The 22,634-nt window shown below is 47.2% G+C and overlaps 1 protein-coding gene across 4 annotated transcripts in view; it reads right to left on the bottom strand.

Moving 5' to 3' along the window:
- Nucleotides 1-22,634, bottom strand: part of CARD11 (caspase recruitment domain family member 11) — a 313,312-nt gene that overhangs the window by 228,754 nt on the left and 61,924 nt on the right. For all 4 annotated transcript variants that reach the window (XM_081889080.1, XM_081889078.1, XM_081889081.1 and 1 more), the window contains exons 11-21: nucleotides 21,657-21,775; nucleotides 19,237-19,337; nucleotides 17,366-17,418; nucleotides 16,050-16,173; nucleotides 13,339-13,540; nucleotides 10,618-10,744; nucleotides 7,131-7,371; nucleotides 3,904-4,000; nucleotides 2,970-3,065; nucleotides 1,667-1,799; nucleotides 471-650 (exon numbers count right to left, since the gene is read on the bottom strand). In XM_081889080.1, coding sequence (XP_081745206.1) covers nucleotides 471-650; nucleotides 1,667-1,799; nucleotides 2,970-3,065; nucleotides 3,904-4,000; nucleotides 7,131-7,371; nucleotides 10,618-10,744; nucleotides 13,339-13,540; nucleotides 16,050-16,173; nucleotides 17,366-17,418; nucleotides 19,237-19,337; nucleotides 21,657-21,775 — 1,473 coding nt within the window. The remainder of the gene's footprint in view (nucleotides 1-470; nucleotides 651-1,666; nucleotides 1,800-2,969; nucleotides 3,066-3,903; nucleotides 4,001-7,130; nucleotides 7,372-10,617; nucleotides 10,745-13,338; nucleotides 13,541-16,049; nucleotides 16,174-17,365; nucleotides 17,419-19,236; nucleotides 19,338-21,656; nucleotides 21,776-22,634) is intronic.

Genomic DNA, 22,634 nt, shown 5'->3' with positions numbered 1-22,634 from the left:
GAATTACAACAGGGGTTTGAGGGAGGTCACAGCTCAGAGGCAGATGAGGGGGAAAGCTGGAAAATAATGGGAGAAGAGGAGGAGGAAGAGGAACCACCAGGAGGGCAACAGCTGATGGACACCTTGTCTTTAGAAAGCCTTCCAGACCTCCCCTCTCCCAGAATCTGGAGAGCCTTGAAAGTAGTAGAGCAGAAGGCTCGGAAGCAAAGGACCCTCAGCGCCATCCGTAGAAGAGATGACGAATGAGGAAGTAGGAGAAAATAAGGGAGTGGAGAGTCACTCGGGACAATGTCATTATTCCAAGAGTCTGCATTCCAAGCCCCTCTCTGTAAATATTGAATAAAAAGCAGATGGTAAGGACCTTCCTTGTCTTATCCATTCCTGGCAACCTGCCGTGAGGGTTGTTTCCTCTGTCACCTGACAGGTAGGCACTTAGCACACCCAGCAGATGCTCTCCCTGGTGAGATTACCTGGCTTGCATAGATTGAACTCCAGGGCCCCTCCTGAGTTGAGAAGCTTCTGGATGAAGGTCTTGGAGAGCATTGTGGGTGTGAAGAGGACAGGGCGCCGACGGTCACAATGGATGGGTCTCACCGAGCTGTACGGGATCAGGCTGAAGCTCTTGTTGATCTCGCTCACCGAATCAAATTCTGGGGAGAGAGGGGAGCATTTAAACTCCAGAAACGCAGTCAGGGTACCACTATGAAAAGTCCTAGAGTGGGAAGGGTGGTGTCAGAACACAGAGAAATGCATCCACCAGACAAAAGGCTTGGTGGTGACGGGTGCAACAGAACCTACCAGTCTGGCTAGAAAACAAGTGTGTAATGTGCAGGATGTGCAACAGGGTGTCAGAAGAGGTCAAATAATGGATTTGCACAGACCCTGCTTGTTAAATATGGTGCAAAAAATTAAAATCTTGCTCAAATTACAGTTTGTTACATTAAAGTGTGTTGGTTATTACCTATATTCTGCACAGTTTCTAAGCGTTTAATGAAACCAAAGCCAGACCCCTAAGTTTCAACACCACAGATAAGTGCACCACAAAGCACTTATCACCTTGCTACTGAAAATCTTGAATGTGGGTTCAATAAAAAAACTTCTCTAATGCCCCTGTAGTTTTCTGTGCTTTTAGATTTCACTGCCTTGGTATGCTGGAAGCTGGAGAGAAAGAGACATGTCTGCTCTGTGCTGGACCCAAAGTTTGGGCTTTGCTAATAGGAGAGCAAGATTTGCTGGAGAGTTGATGGTGTGAGCCCCTCTATCCCAGGGTTTCCCAAACTTGGGTGTCCAGCTGGTTTAGGATTACAGTTCCCAGCATCCTTGACCGCTGGTCCTACTAGCTAGAGATGATGGGAGTTGTACTCCAAAAACAGCTGGAGACCCAAGTGTAGGAAACCCTGCTCTATTCTATATTCAGGTTGTAAAAGGTAAAGGTAAAGGGACCCCTGACCATTAGGTCCAGTCTTGACCCACTCTGGGGTTGTGGCGCTCATCTCGCTTTATTGGCTGAGGGAGCCAGCATACAGCTTCCAGGTCATGTGGCCAGCATGACCATTGCCATTGTCCTGACCACTCCAAACCAACTTTGCTCTTCTTAGAGTTCTCTTCCTGCCAAGTTCCCAGGTACACCATTGAATGCCAGCCCCTCTGCTGCATAACTTGGTACCTTCAAATCTGTCCAGCAGGGCCTTTGTCACTGGGTGCCCCTCTGTCCTGACCCGCGTGTCTTTCGAAGTAACGATGCGGACTCGCTCGTTGCTGTTCATGCGCTTGTATTTGTTCTCCGACCTGCTGACAAACTGAGAGCAGAGGAGAGACCCTTGTCAAGGCAAGCTTTGTTGGCATTTCTGTTCCTGACACCAAGGCAGGCCACTTGTTGCTTGTCGAACAACCAGGATGGAAGCACGGAGTGGAAGCACTTGCAACCCCATGACAGAGTCATTGGTTTGGGAGCGCAGTACCCTCTGTTCCCATTTAAAAAGAGGTACCCCCCACCCATAACTCGGCCTCATGAATTTCTCTGGTAGGCAACAACGGGGAAACGGGACTTGCAGAAAATGAGCCATAAGCCAAGGGAACTGCGGTGAAAAAGGCAGGCTTTGGTCCTGAATAGGGCAACTGTGCCTCTGAAGGACCAGGTGCGCAGCCTGGAAGTCATTTTGGACTCACAGCTGTCCATGGAGGTGTAGGTCAATTCTGTGTCCAGGGCAGCTGTCTCCCAGCTCCATCTGGTATGCAGGATGAGACCCTACCTGCCTGCGGACTGTCTCGCCAGAGTGGTGCATGCTATGGTTATCTTCCGCTTGGACTACTGCAATGCGCTCTACGTGGGGCTACCTTTGAAGGTGACCCGGAAACTGCAATTAATCCAGAATGCAGCAGCTAGACTGGTGACTGGGAGTGGCCTCTGGGACAATATAACACCGGTCCTGAGAGATCTGTATTGGCTCCCAGTACGTTTCTGAGCACAATTCAGAGTTTTGGTGCTGACCTTTAAAGCCCTAAACGGCCTTGGTCCTGTATACCCGAAGGAGCGTCTCCACCCCCATCATTCTGCCTGGACACTGAGGTCCAGTGCCGAGGGTCTTCTGGCAGTTCCCTCCCTGTGAGAAGCGAGGTTACAGGGAACCAGGCACAGGGCCTTTTTGGTAGTGGTGCCCGCCCTGTGGAACACCCTCCCACCAGATGTCAAGGAAATAAGCAATTATCCTACTTTAAAAAGACATCTGAAGGCAGCCCTGTTTAGGGAAGTTTTTAATGCTTAATGCTGTCTCGTGTTTTTAATATTAGATTGGGAGCTGCCCAGAGTGGCTGGGGAAACCCAGCCAGATGGGTGGGGTATAAATAAATTATTATTATTATTATTATTATTATTATTATTATTATTATTATTATTATTATTATTATTTTCATTTGCCAGCTAAAAACATATTTGGCACAAAAGGATTTTTGGAGAGTTACTTGTCTACCTGTAAGATTTGACCCAAAAGGAAACTGGCCCGAGAGAGGCGAGGGCTGGCTTTGGGGTCACTTGGTGGCATAACCTCTTCTGGCTGCAGTGTATTCTGGTAGAAAAGAAAAACATTGGAGAAGGAATCATCAAGCCTGTTCAATGCACCTTTGTTGGCAGTTCTAGGCCCTAGAATCGCAGAACTGTAGAGTTGGAAGGGACCCTGAGGCTCATCTAGGCCAACCCCCTGCAGTGCAGGTCAAGTGTGGGGAACTTGTGGCCATCAGGGTATTGCTGGACCCCAAACCCCATCAGTCCAAGCCAGCATAGCTAAGGACCAGGAATTGTGAGAGGTGCAGTCCAGCAACAGATCTCTCCTCAGTTTTCGATACCATTGACCATAGTACCCAGTGCTTTTTTATGGGGGTATGTGGGGGTACACATACCCCTAAACATTTTGTGAATCTAAGTTTGGCCTCATTGAGGGGCAGTATTTCAATATGAGTAGGAAAATGAGAGTACCCGTTAACATTTTTTAGGGGGGGGGGAAAGCACTGATAGTACCGTTCTGAATCGAACGCTGCAGATTGGAGGCCCTGTTCTAGAGTGTTCTCCTCCTCCCTCCCTCCCAGGGTTCAAAACTTCTGTCATCATGATGAGATCCCCTTGATCTGAAGAATTTCCAGGATGGCAACTGCTGACTGGCTGCAGGTTCAGGAGTGGTGGGAGGCAGCAGCCGGGGAACCCCCCCTAGGGAACCCCCAGAGGAAGAAGACTCTGAGCCAGGGGACTGGTGGTTGGGTGACGATGAGCGGTCAGGAGGAGAAGGAGCAGATTGTGAGGAGGACGTGTCAGGAGCAGGAGAGGGAACAGGGTTTAGTGAACCGGAAGAGGCTGTGGCAGAGAGCAGCTCAGACTCTAAAGCTGAAGTGGATGTGGAATCGGCTACTCACCCGAGGGGTTCGGAGTGTACCGTACGAACTGTCAATCTCATCCTTGTTACCTCTATTCATCAGGCGCTGAAGTTTCACTAGGAGGAGCTGCTGTGCTCTGCAAACCATTGAGATCATTGTCACTAACATATAGGGATTGAGGAGGGATTCGGCCGGTCTGCTTTTTGCAGTGGGCTTACCCAAATTGACAGTCTGGAACTCGTTGGCAGGTTGGAAAGCAACTCCTGATGGAATTACGTGCTTTCACAATGCCGTTTTGCTGAGCGGAAAGTGTGTGTGAAAACATGTTCTTTTACTGTTAAAATGTGTACAGAATGCGAATTTTGCAAAAAGGTGCATTGAAAATTATGCATGCATAAAATAACGCATGCAAGTTAAATGCAAACTTTTCATGTGTTATTTCAAAAAATCCATGAAAAGGAGGACGGAATGAACAAAACAGGGCAAAAATGAAACAGGATGGTCAATTCTTACTAATAGATATATTTTTGTGTTCACTTTCACATAATATACAGACTGTACTCATTAACTGGCAGGATAACCGCATTGTAAAATTTAGAGAAGTGCATAAATTTTAAAGGGTAACTAAGTATCTGTTTGTGTATTGCTTTTGGAAAGCATGAATTAGGTAGGTTTTGCATTAAAATGCGAACCAAGCCAAATGTTTATCCCATCCCTAGCTCCTTGTTTAGGGCATTTTCAAATGCAAACAGACAGAGTTGCCTCATTCCAAGTCCCATTCCATTGGCCACTCTGACTGGCAGCAGAGACTTGAGGGATCACGGGTTGCACAATGGACCTTGTGCAAGAAAACAATGCGATCTACGACTCCGGCCTCTCAGAAGATTTTTATTGCTCGCAGCCAAAGCCTTTTGCAAAACTCAAACGAGCTCGAAGATATATTAAGCAAACCGCAATTGCAAATACAAATACTGAAAACACCATGTCTATAAAACACAGTAAATAAAAGCCAGAATCGAGGATAAAAAGCAGGCAATGAAAGCAGAGGTATTTTTTTTTTTAATGCGTGCACGCACAGAGGCAAAGGAATCAATAATAAAAATCACCCTTAAATCAGGGCATCACCATGACAATGCATAGCTGTCTCTGGAAGCAATTTTGCAGGAATCTTCGAAGCAGCTACTGCATAGAACAGCTCCCTTAACCCACTGCACCATTGGGGCAGCCAAGTCATTTTCACCGTGTTGCTTCCACTTGCTCTAGAGTTGACAGCCCTCTTATCAGCACCTGGCTTCCTATGACCCACCAGCTTTGAACCTGCCCCAAGCCCTTCACTTCAGTTCTCCCAGTGCCCCGGAGTGACACCATGTTGGGTGCCCCAGAGCATTGTGGGAAATCAAATTGCCCCATTCCCAGCCCCCTTTGGCATGCAGTGAGCACCGACAGGTAAGACAGGGTGGGGCCATCAACATCAGACTGTCCCAGCAACCACTCAATGCAGAACTCAAAGTTGTAGCTTCTGTGGAAATGCTTGTTTAGAAAGAAGAAGAAGAAGAGGAATAGTAGTAGTAGTAGTTTGGATTTGATATCCACTTTATCACCACTCTAAGGAGTCTCAAAGTGGCTAACAATCTTCTTTCCCTTCCTCCCCCACAGCAAACACTCTGTGAGGTGAGTGGGGCTGAGAGACTTCAGAGGAGTGTGACTGGCCCAAGGTCACCCAGCAGCTGCATGTGGAGGAGCGGGGAAGTGAACCCAGTTCACCAGATTACAAGTCCACTGCTCCTAACCACTACACCACACTGGCTCACACAGCCAGAATGCAGTTCAAAGGCCCAGCAGATGCTACACAAGCAAATATATTGATCCAGTAACGACACGCCCCTTGCAACCCTTGCAACGAATGGGGTTGGCACAACTTGGCATGGCAAGCAGTTCTGGTCCTTAGATTGGCAAAGCCACCTGAGAGTTCTCCAGGAAGGCAGGATCTGCTCCTTCTGTGTTGGCATCTCTGCAAGCCAGATGGTGGAGAGGTTGTCACTGTGGACGGACAAGGCAGGGCAACAACCTCCCCTGGAGAGGTGGGACTGGATGTGGTTTTTGAAAACTCAAGGCGGAGTTGGTGGGGCAATGGACAAAGTGATTGAGCAGGAACTGGGCCCCTAGAGCTCCAGGAATGGGAGGGGAGCCCATGGCTTGTGTAGCAGGGAGGGATGAAACAGGGGTGGAGGGAAGAGAACACACAGTGCATAGTTGAACTATGGAACTCACTTCCACAGGAGGCAGTGATGGTCACTGGCCTGGGTGGCTTTCAAAGAGGATTGGGCAGATTTAATGGAGGAGAGAGCGATTAATGGCTGCTGGGAATGACAGCTCTGCTCTGCTTTCACGGCCAGTTGCTGGAAGCCACAGGAAGGGGGAGTGTTATTGTGTTTGAATCCTGTTTGTGTCAGGGCCATGCTGAGGAGGGCTGCACTGAGGAGGAATGGTGGGAGCCTCCCCCTCCCCCTGCTCCTGAATCTTCCCAGGAGCAGGAGGACAGTATAGATTTGGAACAGCGGTTTGCAGAGGGACATAGTTCAGAAGGCAGAAGCTGGGAAATACTGGATGGGGAACAGCTAGGAGAAGAGACACTGGAAGGGAGAGGGTTAACAGATTCACAGTCTCTAGACAGCCTTCCTCCACCGCCCTCCCCAAAGTCGAGAAGGGCTCAGAAAGTGGTAGAACAGAAAGCACAGGGAGTACAAACTCAGATTAGGAGACGCAGAAGTGACATAGATTGATAGGGACCAAAGGAGGTGGAATCCTTAATTGGGAGCACCCCCATGACTATGAGATGTGTTCTTTGTTCTCTTGCCGTGATTATTAAAGTTTCTAAGATGGTAAGATGACTCCTTTTCCTTTGTTCTGCTTATCTACTGCCATGGGGGAGGAAGCTGATTCCCCGAAGCCTGACATTTGTGGGTTTCCCACAGGCATCTATCTAGTTGACCACAGTGAGAAGAGGATGCTGGATGAGCCCTTGGCCTGATCCAGCAGCCTATTCTTATTTTCTTATGAGAGGGAACTCTCTCCAGCATCCCTTTCCTCAGGTTCTCCCAGCCCAGGCAGACGCCTTTCCAGCCCACAAGATCCTGGGGTCATCTATCTGCCCCTCCTCTTCTCTGCCCCAGATCAACCAGCCCCCCACCAGAGGACACTTTGCCCACATCCCTACCTCAAACCCAGAGCTGGCCCCGAGTGCGAAAATCAGGATTTGTGCTCACCTGCTATAATTGGGGATGGTCCCCGATTCTAAATCCTTGTCCGTGAAGGGATCAACTCTGGCACAAAGCCACTCACACTTGCCATAATACATGGTGTCCAGGACGTGCAGGATCTCGTCACATTTCACAGACAGGGAGCAGCAGTCCAGCTGGCTGGTGATGCTCAGGTTGAGGCGGATGTAGAAGGAGTCTCCGGAAGTGACCAGGCCTTCCTCGATTTCGGACACCAGCTTCCGGTAACCTGCAGCAGGAAGGATCTGGGCTCAGCTGACCATGCAGGCCCAGCGGGGAGTTGCCAGTTGGGTTCAGCCTAGTCAAATGGCTCGGCTACACCTGATGCTGACTGTCTCGCTTGCAAGCAAGGCTGGCCCAAGGCATTTTGCTGCCTGAAGCAAATCAGAAAATGGAGCAGTAAAGACTATTTATGTTTGTGACCAAGGGTGCTGGGATTTTATTGGCCCAGAGATGGAAAGATGATAAAGTCCCGACCAGAGAAGAATGGCAGATTAAGTTGATGGATTATGCCGAAACGGCAAAAATGACCAGAAGAATAACACTTGTAGTTTAACGGTGAATTTTGGATTTAATGGAGATGTAAAAGATTTGGATTATTAAAAAAGATGCAGGAGGAAATGACTGACAATAGGACCCACAAAGGGGAGGAGGGAAGTCCAGGAGATTCCTTGGAATCTTGTTTTTATGTTGTATGTTGGATATGTGATTGTAAAACTATAATTTGAAAAACCACACACACACACACACACACACACACACACACATATGCAAATTAGAAAATGGCTCCCCCGAGAATCTCAGCCAGCAGCACATGGGCTCATTCCCATATGGGATGAGCTCAAACTCTGTCCTGTAACTCCAAGCTTATGCCTGCCTTCAGGGAACCAACTGTGAACTGAATGTGAGTAAACTTCTTATTATTTTTAAAGAAGGGGAAACTACCAGGAATAACCCAATCTGGACAAAGCCAGATTGGATTGCTTAAGTAAAGAGATTCAAACGAACCTACCAACTAGCTTCCTGCTATATACTGGGGAATGTACTCTGCTACTGACTCACAAGCGTGTGTGGGGAAGGGTAATATTTAATCAATATATCCTCTCGTAGTATCCACAACATTCCCATAGATATTAAACCTGCAACCTTGGCGTTATCGGCGCCATGTTCTAACCAACTGAGCTACTCTGGTTGAGAGGGTGGGGAAGCCCCTGGCCCTTCATTTGCCTGACCAGCCTCTTCCTCCTCTTCTTTTTTGACCCCTCCTGTGCCCCCCTCCAGCTCTGAAGCTTCCTCTGCTTGCCTCCTGGCTGGCACAGTTCCTCGGCACTCCCAGGCCCCTTCTTCCCAGTCAGACACCATCCCCGCTTCCCCCGGCGCACACTCGCAAGCATCCTGCTCGTCCCTGACAGTGGAGCAGCTCTCTAGTGTCTCAGGCAAACAAATATCTTAACCCCCCGCCACCTGACGCCCGGAGATGAGGGAACTGAACCCGAGACCTGCTGCATGCAAAACAGTCACTCCACAAATGAGCTCCGGGCTCGTTCATTAGGCGGCCCACTTTGAACCTAGCAGCTAGAAGGCACGGAGAAATCTTTCCAGCTGGCAGGCAGCATTTATATAAAGAGATCTCTCATAAAGAACAGGTACCCTGACCCCGTTTTCTGGCAGCTATTCATGTGAGTGCTGTCAGTGGAAGTAAAAAATAAAACAAAACGGAAGGTTTACATCTTTGAAAGTGCGCTGTGATTTCTTCTTTGTGCGCACGTGCATGGTGTAAAGTGCAGCTCAATCATTTCATAATTAACTCTAATTGGCACCTCGCACAATCTGATTCTTGCTTTTTGCTCCTGCCAAGTCTAACATTCATTTTTATGTTTGAAAACATGAAAGGAGAGGAGTGGGAGAGTTTGGGAGGGGAGGGGAGAGAAAGAGGGAGGATACTTTCCCGGGGAGAAATTCCACTTTCTGAATTCCCCTGACCCCCTGCACTGGCAGAGGCCAAGTACATCTTCCGCGGAGTTTTAAAAATTGATTTTTGAGCTATTTTAAAGCGTTTTCTGCAATATGCCCACTGCTGCGATGTTCCGATTCTTTGGGTGACAGCTGTGTGGTATTTCTGTAACTCTTCAAAATATCTTGTTTAAATGGCAGTGGGTCAAAAGGGGAAAGGAAGAAAAGAGGATGGTTGTGATCACACAAATTGTGGCGTCTGTGCGTATAAGCCACCCATTGAAGTCCCGGCCCAAATGATTGTTGACTCAGTGGGGTCACAGCATAGAATCCAGACTCGGGTGTTTTTGCATATGAACATCAAGGAGCTCAAGACCCATGGATGTGGGATGTAATCCATTGGAGCAGTCAAATACAACATTCCTTGTTTCCCTAGAGTGGACACAGGCAGGGGGATGTTACTCCAGCCAGTATAACTTCCTGTTCCACTGGTTTGGAGCGCCCTCCCCCTGCATGTGACCAGAGAGATGGGCGTGGCCCTGGCTGACTCCATAGAAGAGCCAAGTCACCCAACCATCTTTCTCTTGATGGCATTTTCTTCTCTTGATGCTGTTCTCTTAATGCATTTTGCTGTCTGCTGGCTCTTAGCCAGCAGCACACGGGCTCAAACCCCATAAGGGATGAACTCACACTATGTTCTGTAACTACAGTGGTACCTCTACTTATGGACGCGATCCGTTCCGGGGTGCCGTTCGCATCCTGAAAAGTCCATAAGTAGAGTGCCACTTCTGCGTATGAGTGTGATGCAAGAGAGTGCTCCTGCACATGTGAGAAGCGCGCAAAACACTTCTGTGTGTGCATTATCTGCACCACGCTCTAACCAATGAGTCTACTGTGTGATGCAGCAGCAAAAACAGCTCATGCTATTCTAGGCTGCGTCAACAGAAGTATAATGCCCAGATCGAGGGAAGTCATAGCACCGCTCTATTCTATGTATTTATATCTCAAACAAAATGAAAAACAAAGCTCGACTCAATTGGGAGCAAAGCGAAGGAAGGATTGGGGGTGTGTGTGTGAAATGAGCCCCGGAACAGCTGGAGAGGACGCCAGCCTCGCAAAGCCTGGTCTGTCGCCCTGTCTGTTGTTTTAGCGATCACCAGCTTGGCCAAAGGCAGCCGGCAAAGCAAACCCTTCAAAAACCTTGAGCTCTCCAAAAACCAAATTTAGATTTTCACTGGCACCATGGGAACAAAGAGACTCCTAATTTGGTTTCTCAAAACCCTCAGCCACAAATCCTTGCTCTCAGGGCAAAGACATAAAATATATTTGTCTCCATTAACACACCCGCTTTGCCAGCATTTACTGTCAATTGAGGGAACTGGCAGGGGTGGATGAAAGAACCTTAGACCATCCCAGTTGCTGGGGATTTTTCCTTGACTGCCTATTGTACTGGCCCTGTATGCTGTCTATAAATATACTCACTTGTCTGAAAGTTTGCATTGAGCAACATGACATCTCTTACCTTCGTGGTTTGATTTGCAGTGCAGCACAACTGGCCCACTACATCTCTGAATCGTCCAATGAACTTCTTCCTTTGTGCAGGTATCTAAGGGAGCGCTTGTGTTTTCCCCTTTGATGCACCCTTCCACCTGGAAAAAAGCGAAGAGCATTATTCGCTCCTCGGAGGCAATTATTTCACCTATTAAATTATGTAGCCAACATCAATTTGGAACACGCAGCCTGTCTTATTCAGCAGTTGCCATGATAATCATTTCTCTCTCTCTGCCTCCTCTGCTGCCTGCAACCCCATGTTTATAAAATAGCAGCAATTGCTAGATGGATGGATAACTCGGTTTGGACATCCGTGACTGTTCTATAAATGCAGCTGGAGGGCTGTGAGGGATGCCTACCTTCAAGGAAATGAGACAAGTCCTATGCTCCCATTTTTGCTCCTGGCAAGGATTCCGGAGAGTTAAAATAAAGTAGAATCATAGAAGCATAGAGTTGGAAGAGACCACAAGGGCCATCGAGTCCAACCCCCTGCCAAGCAGGAAACACCATCAGAGCACTCCTGACATATGGTTGTCAAGCCTCTGCTTAAAGACCTCTAAAGAAGGAGACTCCACCACACTCCTTAGCAGCAAATTCCACTGTTGAACAGCTCTTACTGTCAGGAAGTTCTTCCTAATGTTTAGGTGGAATCTTCTTTCTTGTAGTTTGGATCCATTTCTCCGTGTCCGCTTCTCTGGAGCAGCAGAAAACAACTTTTCTCCCTCCTCTATGTGACCTCCTTTTATATATTTGAACATGGCTATCATATCACCCCTTAACCTCCTCTTCTCCAGGCTAAACATGCCCAGCTCCCTTAGCCGTTCCTCATAAGGCATCGTTTCCAGGCCTTTGACCATTTTGGTTGCCCTCCTCTGGACACGTTCCAGTTTGTCAGTGTCCTTCTTGAACTGTGGTGCCCAGAACTGGACACAGTACTCCAGGTGAGGTCTGACCAGAGGAGAATACAGTGGCACTATTACTTCCCTTGATCTAGATGCTATACTCCTATTGATGCAGCCCAGAATTGCATTGGCTTTTTAAGCTGCCGCGTCACACTGTTGGCTCATGTCAAGTTTGTGGTCAACCAAGGCTCCTAGATTCCATAGTTAAACTATGGAACTCCTTCCCACCGGATACAGTGCTGGCAACCAACTTGGATGGCTTTAAAAGATTGGACAAATTCATGGAGAAGACGGCTATTGATGTCTATCCTCTGCCTCTTCTTCCAAGCGTGGATTGAATATTATGTAGCACCCATAACAATGCCAGTTCTAGAACGGGTAAGTGATGGACTATGCGGAATCAGCAAAGCTAACAGCTAAAATAAGAGAACCTAATGATGATTGATTTGTGGGAAAATTGAAGCTCTTTTTGGACTATCTAAAGAAATATTACAGTATGCTGAATTTGCAAGCAGGATTTGAACGATGAGCAACAGAAGGAAATAGAGATTATTGTACTAATGTCATGGTACAAGAGAGAGAAGATAGGATGCAGCAAGAGGAAAAATTAAAAAAGCACCGTGGAAAATGAAATGGGAAGATGACAAAACAAAAGAAAAATCTACATACAGTGGTACCTCAGTTTACAAACTTAATCCGTTCCTGAAGTCCGTTCTTAAACCAAATCTGTTCTTAAACCGAGGCTCATTTTCCCTAATGAGGCCTCCCGCCATTTGTAGACTGAGGTAAAGTTCGCAAACCGGAACACTACTTTCGGTTTCGCGGAGTTCGTAAACCAAATAGCTCGTAAACAGGACTGTTCTTAAACCGAGGTACCACTGCGTTGGAATGTGTATGTGAAATTTTTGAAAATTTAATAAAATATAACTTTTTTTAACAACCACAATGCCAGTTCTGCAGATCAAAATGGTTGAGTGGGCATATATGGGGGGAAAGCCAAACCTGCGGGTAACCTGGGCCCAAGTTGTTTGGGGCTTTGGCAAGTCGGCAACCTGTGCAGGTGTTTGGGGACAGGTGTGATGTGCTGATGGGGTCTCAGTCCTGTTCAGCAATTCACGCTGCAGGAATCTGCACTCTCAGCGAGTAAAAGCCCACAGAGAGCGCACAGAGCACATTGCAGTAACCCAGTGCGCTATGGACATCTAATGATTTCAAGCAATTAGTACAGCATAATTAGTAATTAGGAACACGGGTGGCGCTGAGCCTAGGGCTTACTGATCAGAAGGTTGCGGTTTGAATCCCCGTGACGGGGTGAGCTCCTGTTCCTTGGTCCCTGCTCCTGCCCACCTAGCAGTTCGAAAGCACGTCAAAGTGCAAGTAGATAAATAGGTACCGCTCTGGTGGGAAGGTAAATGGCATTTCCATGTGCTGCTCTGGTTCACCAGAAGCGGCTTAGTCATGCTGGCCACATGACCCGGAAGTTGTACGCCGGCTCCCTCGGCCAATAAAGCGAGATGAGCGCCGCAACCCCAGAGTCGGCCATGACTGGACCTAACAGTCAGGGGTCCCTTTACCTTTACCTAATTAGTAATTAGTACTAGCATAACCAAGTCCAGTTGAAAGAAAGGGTCCAGAAAGACCCTTCTCTGCTCAACACCCTGGAGCATTAGGCGGGAAGAACGCTGGACTAGACGGACAAACAAGGAAGTTTTCTGATGTCAGTCAGGAAGAAAATAGACAGGAGGCAGAGGTCAGGTGTTCAAGTCTGTTCCCTGATGCCAAACCCTCACCAGAAGCAGCTGTAGCCCCTCGCGAAGGCCGGCTTTCTCCGCTGGGGAATCCAGCTTGACAGAGTTGACGAAGTTTCCTTTGACGTTGCCCCCCAGCAGAGTAATCTCCGAGCTCAGGCTGTCTCCGTTCAACATGAATTGCTGGACGGCATGGTAGGTGGTGTGCAGGCGTCCGACAGATGTCACCGAGGGGCGGAAGGGCCTAAGGAAGGAATGGGGACACAGGCAACACTCTCCTTGACTTCTCCCTAGTCACCTGGGATTTCAAAGTGGGGACATGGCACCTGTGACAGAGGGGCAGGGGCAAGGAGGCGATGGCTGGTTTCGTTCGCAGTGAAATCAGGTTAAAGCCAGGCGTGGGGGTCCAAAATGAAAGCATCACCAGGCCCTGAGCTTGTAGGGGGCAGGCTCCCCCCCATACATACATGCAAACACAAGCTCACACATGCAACTGCAGTCAGACGGTCCCCAAAAGAAATGTCACATAAGGAAAAAGGGATGGGGAAGGAGAAGGAAAAATGCAAGCTTAGGCATCAGTTCTTAAAAGTTGCAGTTCTTATTAGAACCAGCTGGAATTGAAATAGTTCACAGAACCTAATACATTTTAACTGTTTTTAATTCTGAAATTTAAATATATATATATATATATATATATATATATATATATATATATATGCAGGTTTTGGTGTCCTCGGGTGTCTTCCCGTGTAAAAGTTGGGGAAGACACCCGAGGACACCAAAACCTGCATTCCTGTACCCGTGAAAATCTACGAAAGCATATATATATATATATATATATATATAAACTTTTCAACACAAGAATGCGGAAAGTCATCAGAGAGATGCTTATACAACAATGGTAAGTACAATTCTGCTTAGGTATATTAAGTAGAATAATATAATTTAGGAGGACCATATTTCTTTTTCAGGTGCAGGTCACATAGGTCATCATTTGAAACATAAGACAAAATCCCACAAAATTACGTAAAATTGTTCTACTGGCTCTTTGCCTTTCATTGCACAAATCTTGTGGGTTATCTTTTCAGCAATTGCGAGGTTCCATAATTCTTATGCCACAATTCAAGAAACAGACCGTTTAAGTTCTTCCATTTCTGTGCAATAGGAAGTCTAGCAGCCACTAGAAACCAAATTAACATTTTCTTCGGGGAGAATCGTTTTAGAGTAGCGTTCCATATATTTAATAGTGCGAATTGTGGTGATGCCTGAATTTCAGGATTAAACATTTGCAATATTTCTGCAAACGTTTCTGTCCATAAATGCTCATTCATACTCCCTCTTCAATGCACCCTGTATGGGATCAGCAGAGCCATCCAGAAATGCAGATCTGGGGTGGTATTATGAAGGATCAGAAAGGTATTGCATACCTGAATGCTTCCTTACAGAACAAAAATGCAACACCCTCCCTGCACAAAAGAATTCTCCCTGCATTGAGAGATCTAGCATGACAGGGAGAAGGCGAGGCTGAACCCTGCAAGTTAGGCTGTACAGCCTGCTTTATCCATGGAGAACGTTTCGTCACTCAGGGCTCATCCACACTCCTACTCATCCTGTGCAAGCACAGGTCTGATTGGTTTTCCTCTTGTTTATAGTTTGTGTTATCTATCTATCTATCATCTATCTGTCTGTCTGTCTATCTATCTATCTATCTATCTATCTATCTATCTATCTATCTATCATCTATCTATCATCTCTATCTATCTATCTATCTATCTATCTATCTATCTATCATCATATCTATCATCTATCTATCTATCTATCTATCTATCTATCTATCTATCTATCATCTATCTATCTATCATCTATATCTATCATCTATCTATCTATCTATCTATCTATCTATCTATCTATCATCTATCTATCTATCTATCTATCTATCTATCTATCTATCATCTATCTATCTATCTATCTATCTATCTATCTATCTATCATCATCATCATCATCTATCTATCTATATCTATCATCTATCTATCATCATAATCTGTCTATCTATCAATCATCTATCTATCATTTTTTTGACAAAGTAATAATAATAAATAAAAAAGAATAAAAATGTGACCCCACCACCGAGACCTTGCCAGCCTCCCAAAATTTCAACACCTCTTGCAATCGTTTGACCCCCTTTCCATTTTTAACAGCGCAAATTCTAGAAACACCCTCCATATCTCCTCTAAATCATTTCTCCTCTATATTCCCCGTCTTACCTTAATGGCACATGTTAATTTATCATTACTAGCTATATCCCACACCTCTTTATACCATTCTTCCATTTTATATTCTGCTTGCCCCTTCCACTTCCTAGCTATAATAACTTGTGGAGCTGTCAATAAATGTGTGAGCGAGGCCTTCCTAGTCCGCAAACCTTCCACCCCATCGTAAATTGATAATAATGCTGCCTCTGGACTTTTGGTCAGCTTTAACCCAGTGTGGTTTTCTTCTTGAGCCACACCTGCTAGATACGCGACTGAGCAGTTCCCCCCTTTCCTCACTTTCCCAGGGAAAACCCACTCTTAAGCTCTAAATCAGAGCAAACATCAATCTGGAAACCCCCTGAATTGCTACTTGCTCCAATTGAGCGCTAAAGAGCAGTTTTCCCCCAGGGGAAAGAAGTGAGACACGAAGAAATGTGGATAAGCCTTTCGTTTTGCTGATTGCATGAACTGGTGCAGAAATCCTACATTCTCCCAAGTACCTCTCCAGAGAGAATTTCCTGAAGATGGAGTTGACTTGCTCAAGATCCAGCCCCTCAGAGTGGTGGGAAGACGAAGAGGAAGGCAGCGAGGAAGGTCCGTGAGAATTCCTGTCCTGGAAGTCGTCTGGAAAAGGAGGTGCAGGAAAAAGAAAAGGAAGGGGGGAAAATCATGTCCCGATAGCAAGCACCAAAGCAAAATAAAACCATGGATGCCAACACAAGCATCTTTCCAAGCTCCTCTTGACTTTGCCCTCCCCTGCCATTTTGCCCTCATGTATGTATAGGCGAGAGCCTGTCGCTCCCTGGCAGAGCTACTTTGGGGGCAGAACATCCCACTTTCAGCCCCCAGCTGAAGGCTTAAAATGGGTTTCAACTCTAGGTGGACCTGGTTGGCCACTGTAGGAGCAGAAAGCTCTATGCCTGTGTGTGAATTGCTTTTATGTGTGTAGATCAGTGCACACTGACCCACGCACAGTCTTTGCAGTAAGGCTCTGTTCCGATGGCATGAGTGGTCATGATGACTGGTAGATCCTTATCCGCTGCAGCCTTCATCTGCCTTCACACCCGTTGTAATATACTGCTTGTTATCTTCTGCCTGTTCTGCTGTTGGGTCATTCTTTGTCTAGCTCCTTCCCTTTGACCTTACTGCCTTGGGTGACCCCGCTGGGAGTACAAGACTCCCGACAGCTTCACTCACAAGGGTCATAGGGATGTGCAAGCCCACTCATCACAACGAGGTGATGATCCAGCGAGTGAGAACTGACAACTGGGAAACACTGGCCTGCGAGCACTCCAATTGGAGAATAGCCTTTACCAAAAGTGTCATGGGCTTTGAAGATGCTCAAACTCAGGATGAAAGGGAGAAACATGCTAAGAGGAAGGCACACTTGGCAAACCCTCACCGTGATCGACTCCCACCTGGAAACTTATGTCCCCACTGTGGAAGGACATGTGGATCCAGAATTGGCCTCCACAGTCACTTACAGACTCACTGTTAAGTGATCACCAAAGAAGAAGAGGAGGAGGAAGAAGAAGAAGAAGAAGAAGAAGAAGAAGAAGAGGAGGAGGAGGAGGAGGAGGAGGAGGAGGAGGAGGAGGAGGAGAAAGGCAGGTCTTTTGGTAAGAAGGGAGAGCTCTTGTTATACTCTTAGTTTGTAGAGATGGAAGAAAAAGCTGCGTGGGAAGCCAACTTGGAATGCCCTGGAAGCCATTGCAGCTCCCACTACTCCTGACCACTTGGTCACAAACTGCTCCCCACCAGCTACCATAACTGGGGCCTCTGATTTTTGAGGCAAGAGCCTTCTGCAAGTCCTTACCTTCCAACTCCAAAGCGTCGCAGCCAAAACTGTCATTGTCATCTTCAGTCAGGCTGGAAGTGAGGAAGAAAGATTATTCCGCTCTACCTTTGCTGACTCTCTACACATTTCAGGACTCAGCTAGCAGAAGGAAGTGTGCAGTGGAGAGGAATCTAGCTTTGCTAACTGCTGGAAGCGGCCGATGAAAGGGCAGGAAGATGCCAAGGTTTAAGAAGTTGTTGTTATCATCATCATTCTCATCATCAGTATTATTATTATTATTATTATGAATGTATTTGTATCCTGCCCTTCTCCCAAGCTTGGATTCATTGCAGCTTCCAACATTTAAAAACATCATTAGACAATATAAAGTCATAAAAATAAACAAGTTAAAAGCAGTAATTGAAATACTTCTGGACACATTTAAAACTGGCAATTAAAGTATTGTTTGCCCTGACATAGGGAAGCCAACAATATGGGCACAGCCCCCCCCCCCCACAAATCTCTGTCTGTCTGTCTGTCTGTCATGTCACCACCAACCATGCCTTTGATGATGCTGGAACTGAGAGATGAGATCTTAGCACCCAGGCAGATCTGTATAGGGAGATGTGATCTTTCCGCTAGCCCAGGTTAACATCTGGAGGATCAGGAGGACATCTGGGGGATATTTTCAAGGAAGGAATCACTGGCACGGGGTGGGGGAAAGTCAGGCGGTTTCCTATGGGAGGAGGACTCTGGTTTCCTTCAGAAACCTTGAACTAGTTCGGCTGGCTCTTGTAGATTCAGTTCTTCCCTTTGAAACATTGTGGGAGACTGCTGCACACACAGAGAAGGTCTACCCTCATATCCAGGCGCTCTCTGCTTGTCTGTGGTTTCCTTTATTCCACGACGCAGGCAAAATGTCACCGGTTCACCGGTGGCAACGCTCCCATCTCAGGGAAGAATTTTCAGGGACCTCAGAAGCAGAGGCAAAACAGAGTTGCCCCGTTCACCTTGTCAGATGCAATCTGAAGCGTTCTGACAATTTAATGCAAGCTTCCTCCCACCCCCGGGTGTGTATGTGTGCGTCTTTCACTAACTCAGCACCTAGAAGCAGTATCAAAAGACAGCCGTGATCTCAGAGAGGTAGGAGAATGACGTCCTCCGCTGACCGGCATCTGCTCCCAGCTCACTGAGGACCACACTGGACACGATGAGCAGTTATGCGTATCATTCCCCCAATGATTTAAAAGAAAAGGATGCCTCTGGGGGCTGGAACTGAAAGTGGAAGAGCAGCCAGCAGCGATATCCAAACGTTTTCCACAGGGGCTGCTTTTCCTCTTAAAATTTCCCCCCAAGCGGGTGTTTTCCTCCCCAGGGAAACAAAAATGCTAACTTGTCACTGTGAGAGGAAAAGCAACCGGGTGCGTGAAGAGTTGAGTGCTTGTGGCCACAAACTAGCAGCAGCTATTCCCCTCCCTCTGATAACCAACATGATCAAGGGGATGGAGCAAAATGGTTTTGGTGTTCTGGACTTTTGAGTTCGGACAAAAGGTGAGCGAGGGGTGACGTGATAAGAAGCTTATAAAACGATGAAGCGGAAAGAGGAAAGTTTTTAACCCCTTTCCCTCATAATGCTAGAACTATTGGACGTCTGAAGAAGCTTAAATCTCAGGAGGTTTAGGACACATAAAAGGAATCGCTCCTTCATGAAGCACATCGTAAATCTATGGAACTCACTTCCACAGGAGGCCGTGACGGACAACCAGCTTTAAAAGAGGATTGGGCAAATTAACCCCCAGTTGCAAAGCAAAAGATTGAGAGGGGCTGGGGAGCACCTTGGCAGGCATGTCGGATGGTGCCCCTGGGCACTGTGTTGGAAAGCCCAGCCTAAGAGGCACGGCAGCCCTTACCTGTGTGGGGCGTCTTCTTTGCAACGCCGGAGGATGGAGTCGTTTCCTGGGGGCTCTGGGGTTGTGGACATGACACTGGGGTTGCGGTTCCGTAGCGTTTGCTGCATCCCAAAAGGCAAAAGCAAAACATCAACAGGGCAAGCCTATGAACGCCTGCTCAGAGACAAGCCTCAGTGAGTTCGAGGGTATTTACTGGCAGGCAAGGGTGATTGCAGCCCAGCTGTAAGCAGGCTCAGTTCAGTTCTGAGGTGTTAAGTTGTCTATATATATTTGGTGTACTGAATATTCTCAAACTGCCAAAGCATAGAGATCAACATTGTGCTATTTCCCATTGACCGCTCATGGATTTTCATTACTAGCATCATCATTCAGAACAGATTCTGTAGAATAACAACAACAACAACAACAACAACTTATACCCTGCCCACCTGGCCGGGCCTTCCCAGCCACTCTGGGCAGCTTCGATATTAAAAACACAATAAAAGATCAGACAATAAAAACTTCCCTAAACAGGGCTGCCTTCAGATGTCTTCTAAAAGTCAGATAGTTGTTCCTTGACATCTGATGGGAGGACATTCCACAGGGCAGGCGCCGCCACCAAGAAGGCTCTCTGCCTGGTTCCCTATAACCTCACTTCTCGCAGTGAGGAAACCACCAGAAGGCCCTCAGAGCTGGACTTCAGTGTCCAGGCAGAGCGATGGAGGTGGAGATGCTCCTTCAGGTATATTATTATTATTATTATTATTATTATTATTATTATTATTAGGTTTTGCCACGGCAACTCAAAGTGACTTGCAATATTTTAAGCACACAACAAACATGTACCTTCATTAAAACCAGCATTAAGACCCCCCCCCCCGCTCCAGATTAAAACATACCAACCAAGCAAGAAGGCTGGCCAACCAGCCTGGTTAAAAATGAATGTTTCTGCTAGGCACCTAACGGTATATAATGATGGCACCAGGCGAGCTTCCTGGGGAGAGCATTCCACAAGCAGGGAGCCACCACAAAAAGGCCTGTTTTCATCTTGCCACGCTTCCAGATCTCTCGTGGAGGAGGCACATGAAAAAGGGCCTCTGATGACCATCACAGGATCTGGGTTGGTTCATAGGAGAAGAAGTGGTCCTTAAAGAATTGGAGTCTTGAGAAGACTCAAAACCAGCTCTTGAACCCAGTACAGTGGTACCTTGGTTTACGAACTTAATCCGTTCCAGAAGTCCGTTCTTAAACCAAAGAAGAAGAAGAAGAAGAAGAAGAAGAAGAAGAAGAAGAAGAAGAAGAAGAAGAAGGGGAGTTTGGATTTGATATCCCGCTTTATCACTACCCGAAGGAGTCTCAAAGCGGCTAACATTCTCCTTTTCCTTCCTCCCCCACAACAAACACTCTGTGAGGTGAGTGGGGCTGAGAGACTTCAAAGAAGTGTGACTGGCCCAAGGTCACCCAGCAGCTGCAGGTGGAGGAGCAGGGAAGCAAACCCAGTTCACCAGATTACAAGTCTACCGCTCTTAACCACTACACCACACTGGCTCTCTAGCGTTCTTAAACCAAGGTGTGCTTTCCCATAGCAGCGGGGGACTCAATTTACAAATGGAAGACACTCAACAGGAAGCGGAACATGTTCTGCTTCCAAGGCAAAGTTCACAAACCAAAACACCTACTTCTGGGTTTGCAGCGTTCTTAATCCAAGGTCTTCATAAACTGAGCTGTTCTTAAACCAAGGTACCACTGTACTATCCTTCACCAGATGTACTCCAGCACAGCCAGTGGTTGGAGATGGCAGGAGCTGAAGCTGGGAGGGTACCAGGCTGGGCATCTGAACCCAGGAAGTATAATTCATGTTTTGCTACTCCAGCTATAGAGGTAAGACATCCTTTTCATTTACTGGGGCAGCATTTCCTACAAACCACCAGCAAGACACCTTTGTTCGCTGACCAATTCCCTCCGCCACTAACTGCCAACCTGCTGTGCCGCTGATCGCATTGTGCCTAATGGGATGTCTGCCTTGAGAGACAATGGGAAGACATCCACACACATTCCTGACCCAGCTTTGGCTTACAAACATGAAGGGCGTTAGGAAATGCGAGGAATCCAAAATGTTTCGCTAAGAATAAAGCATAAAAAGCAATTGCAATGCAGCAAGGTAAGGATCACCGCTTCTCTCCCCCCGCTGCTAAGTTTTAAAACTGAGCAACGAGACAGCGAGAGCCTGGTGAAATAGCTTTAAATAAACATAACCCAACGGCGGGATGCATTTTAAGAGGAAAGGTTAATAACGTTCTAATATAGAGAATATGTTAAAAGGATTAAGGTTGCTGGCTGGCGAGGCCTCCCTGTTTCGTAGGGGCTGGAATCGTCGCCAGCACAGAAAGGCACATTATAGGGGGAAGGTCACGGAAGCGAGGCCCCCGCAAGCTCCTTACGATTTTGCCAACTTCGCAGCTGCCCACCGAGTTGCTGATGGAAATGGGATTAGAGGAATTGGTGTCCGCGTGGCTGCTGATGCTGGCCTCACCCTTGTCTTCGTCGTGTCCTCGAACTGCTGGGCTCACAAATGACAAAAGCGGAGGAAGTCAGGGAGGATGAGAGAGACGCGAGATATTGGCATTAAGGCCCGCTTCGGTGGAAATAATTCTGTGCAAACAAGATTTCTATCACATGCGATTATTGCTCTCGTTTGGTTCACGGCGGCAGCCCCAACCCCTCACGGTGCTGCCGTTATTATTTTTCTCTGTTCCGTGGTGCAAAAAATCTCTCTCGCTTCCTGAACTTTTCCCACCACTTTCCTCTCTCTTCCAAAACTTCAGGGCTGGAGGGATGAGTCAAAGCCAGTCTTCTGCAGCCTGGTGTCCACCAGTGGTCACTGGACTCCAACTCCCATCAGCCCCGGCAGGGGTGGCCAATGGCCAGGGAAGATGGAGAATGTAGGACAGCAACATTTGGAGGGTCCCAGGTTTGGAAGGCTGCCCTAAGCAGAAACATATGCACCTCTTTGGGCGCAGATGTTTCACTTGTGCAGATCCATTTCTTAAAGCGCTCCTTCTCCCACCAACATGAATTCAACAACTCCCCCCTCCCCAGGACAAATGTTCACTTAAAAGTAAAGGTAAATGACCCCTGACAGTTAAGCCCAGTCACAAACAACTCTGGGGTTGTGGCATTCGTCTTGCCTTACTGGCCAAGAGAGCTGATGTTTGTCTGCAGACAGTTTTTCTGGGTCATGTGGCCAGCATGACTAAACCACTTCTGGCGAAACCAGAGCAGCGCACATAAATGCTGTTTACCTTCCCACTGGAGCAGTACCTATTTATCTACTTGCACTTTGATGTGCTTTCGAACTGCTAGGTTGGCAGGAGCTGGGACCGAGCAACAGGAGCTCACTCCGTCACAGGGATTCGAAC

This window comes from Podarcis melisellensis (assembly GCF_964234715.1).
Source record: "Podarcis melisellensis genome assembly, chromosome: 14".
Taxonomy (NCBI): domain Eukaryota; kingdom Metazoa; phylum Chordata; class Lepidosauria; order Squamata; family Lacertidae; genus Podarcis; species Podarcis melisellensis.
The sequence above is the reverse complement of the archived record's forward strand: the minus strand, read 5'-3'. Positions and strand labels throughout refer to the sequence as shown.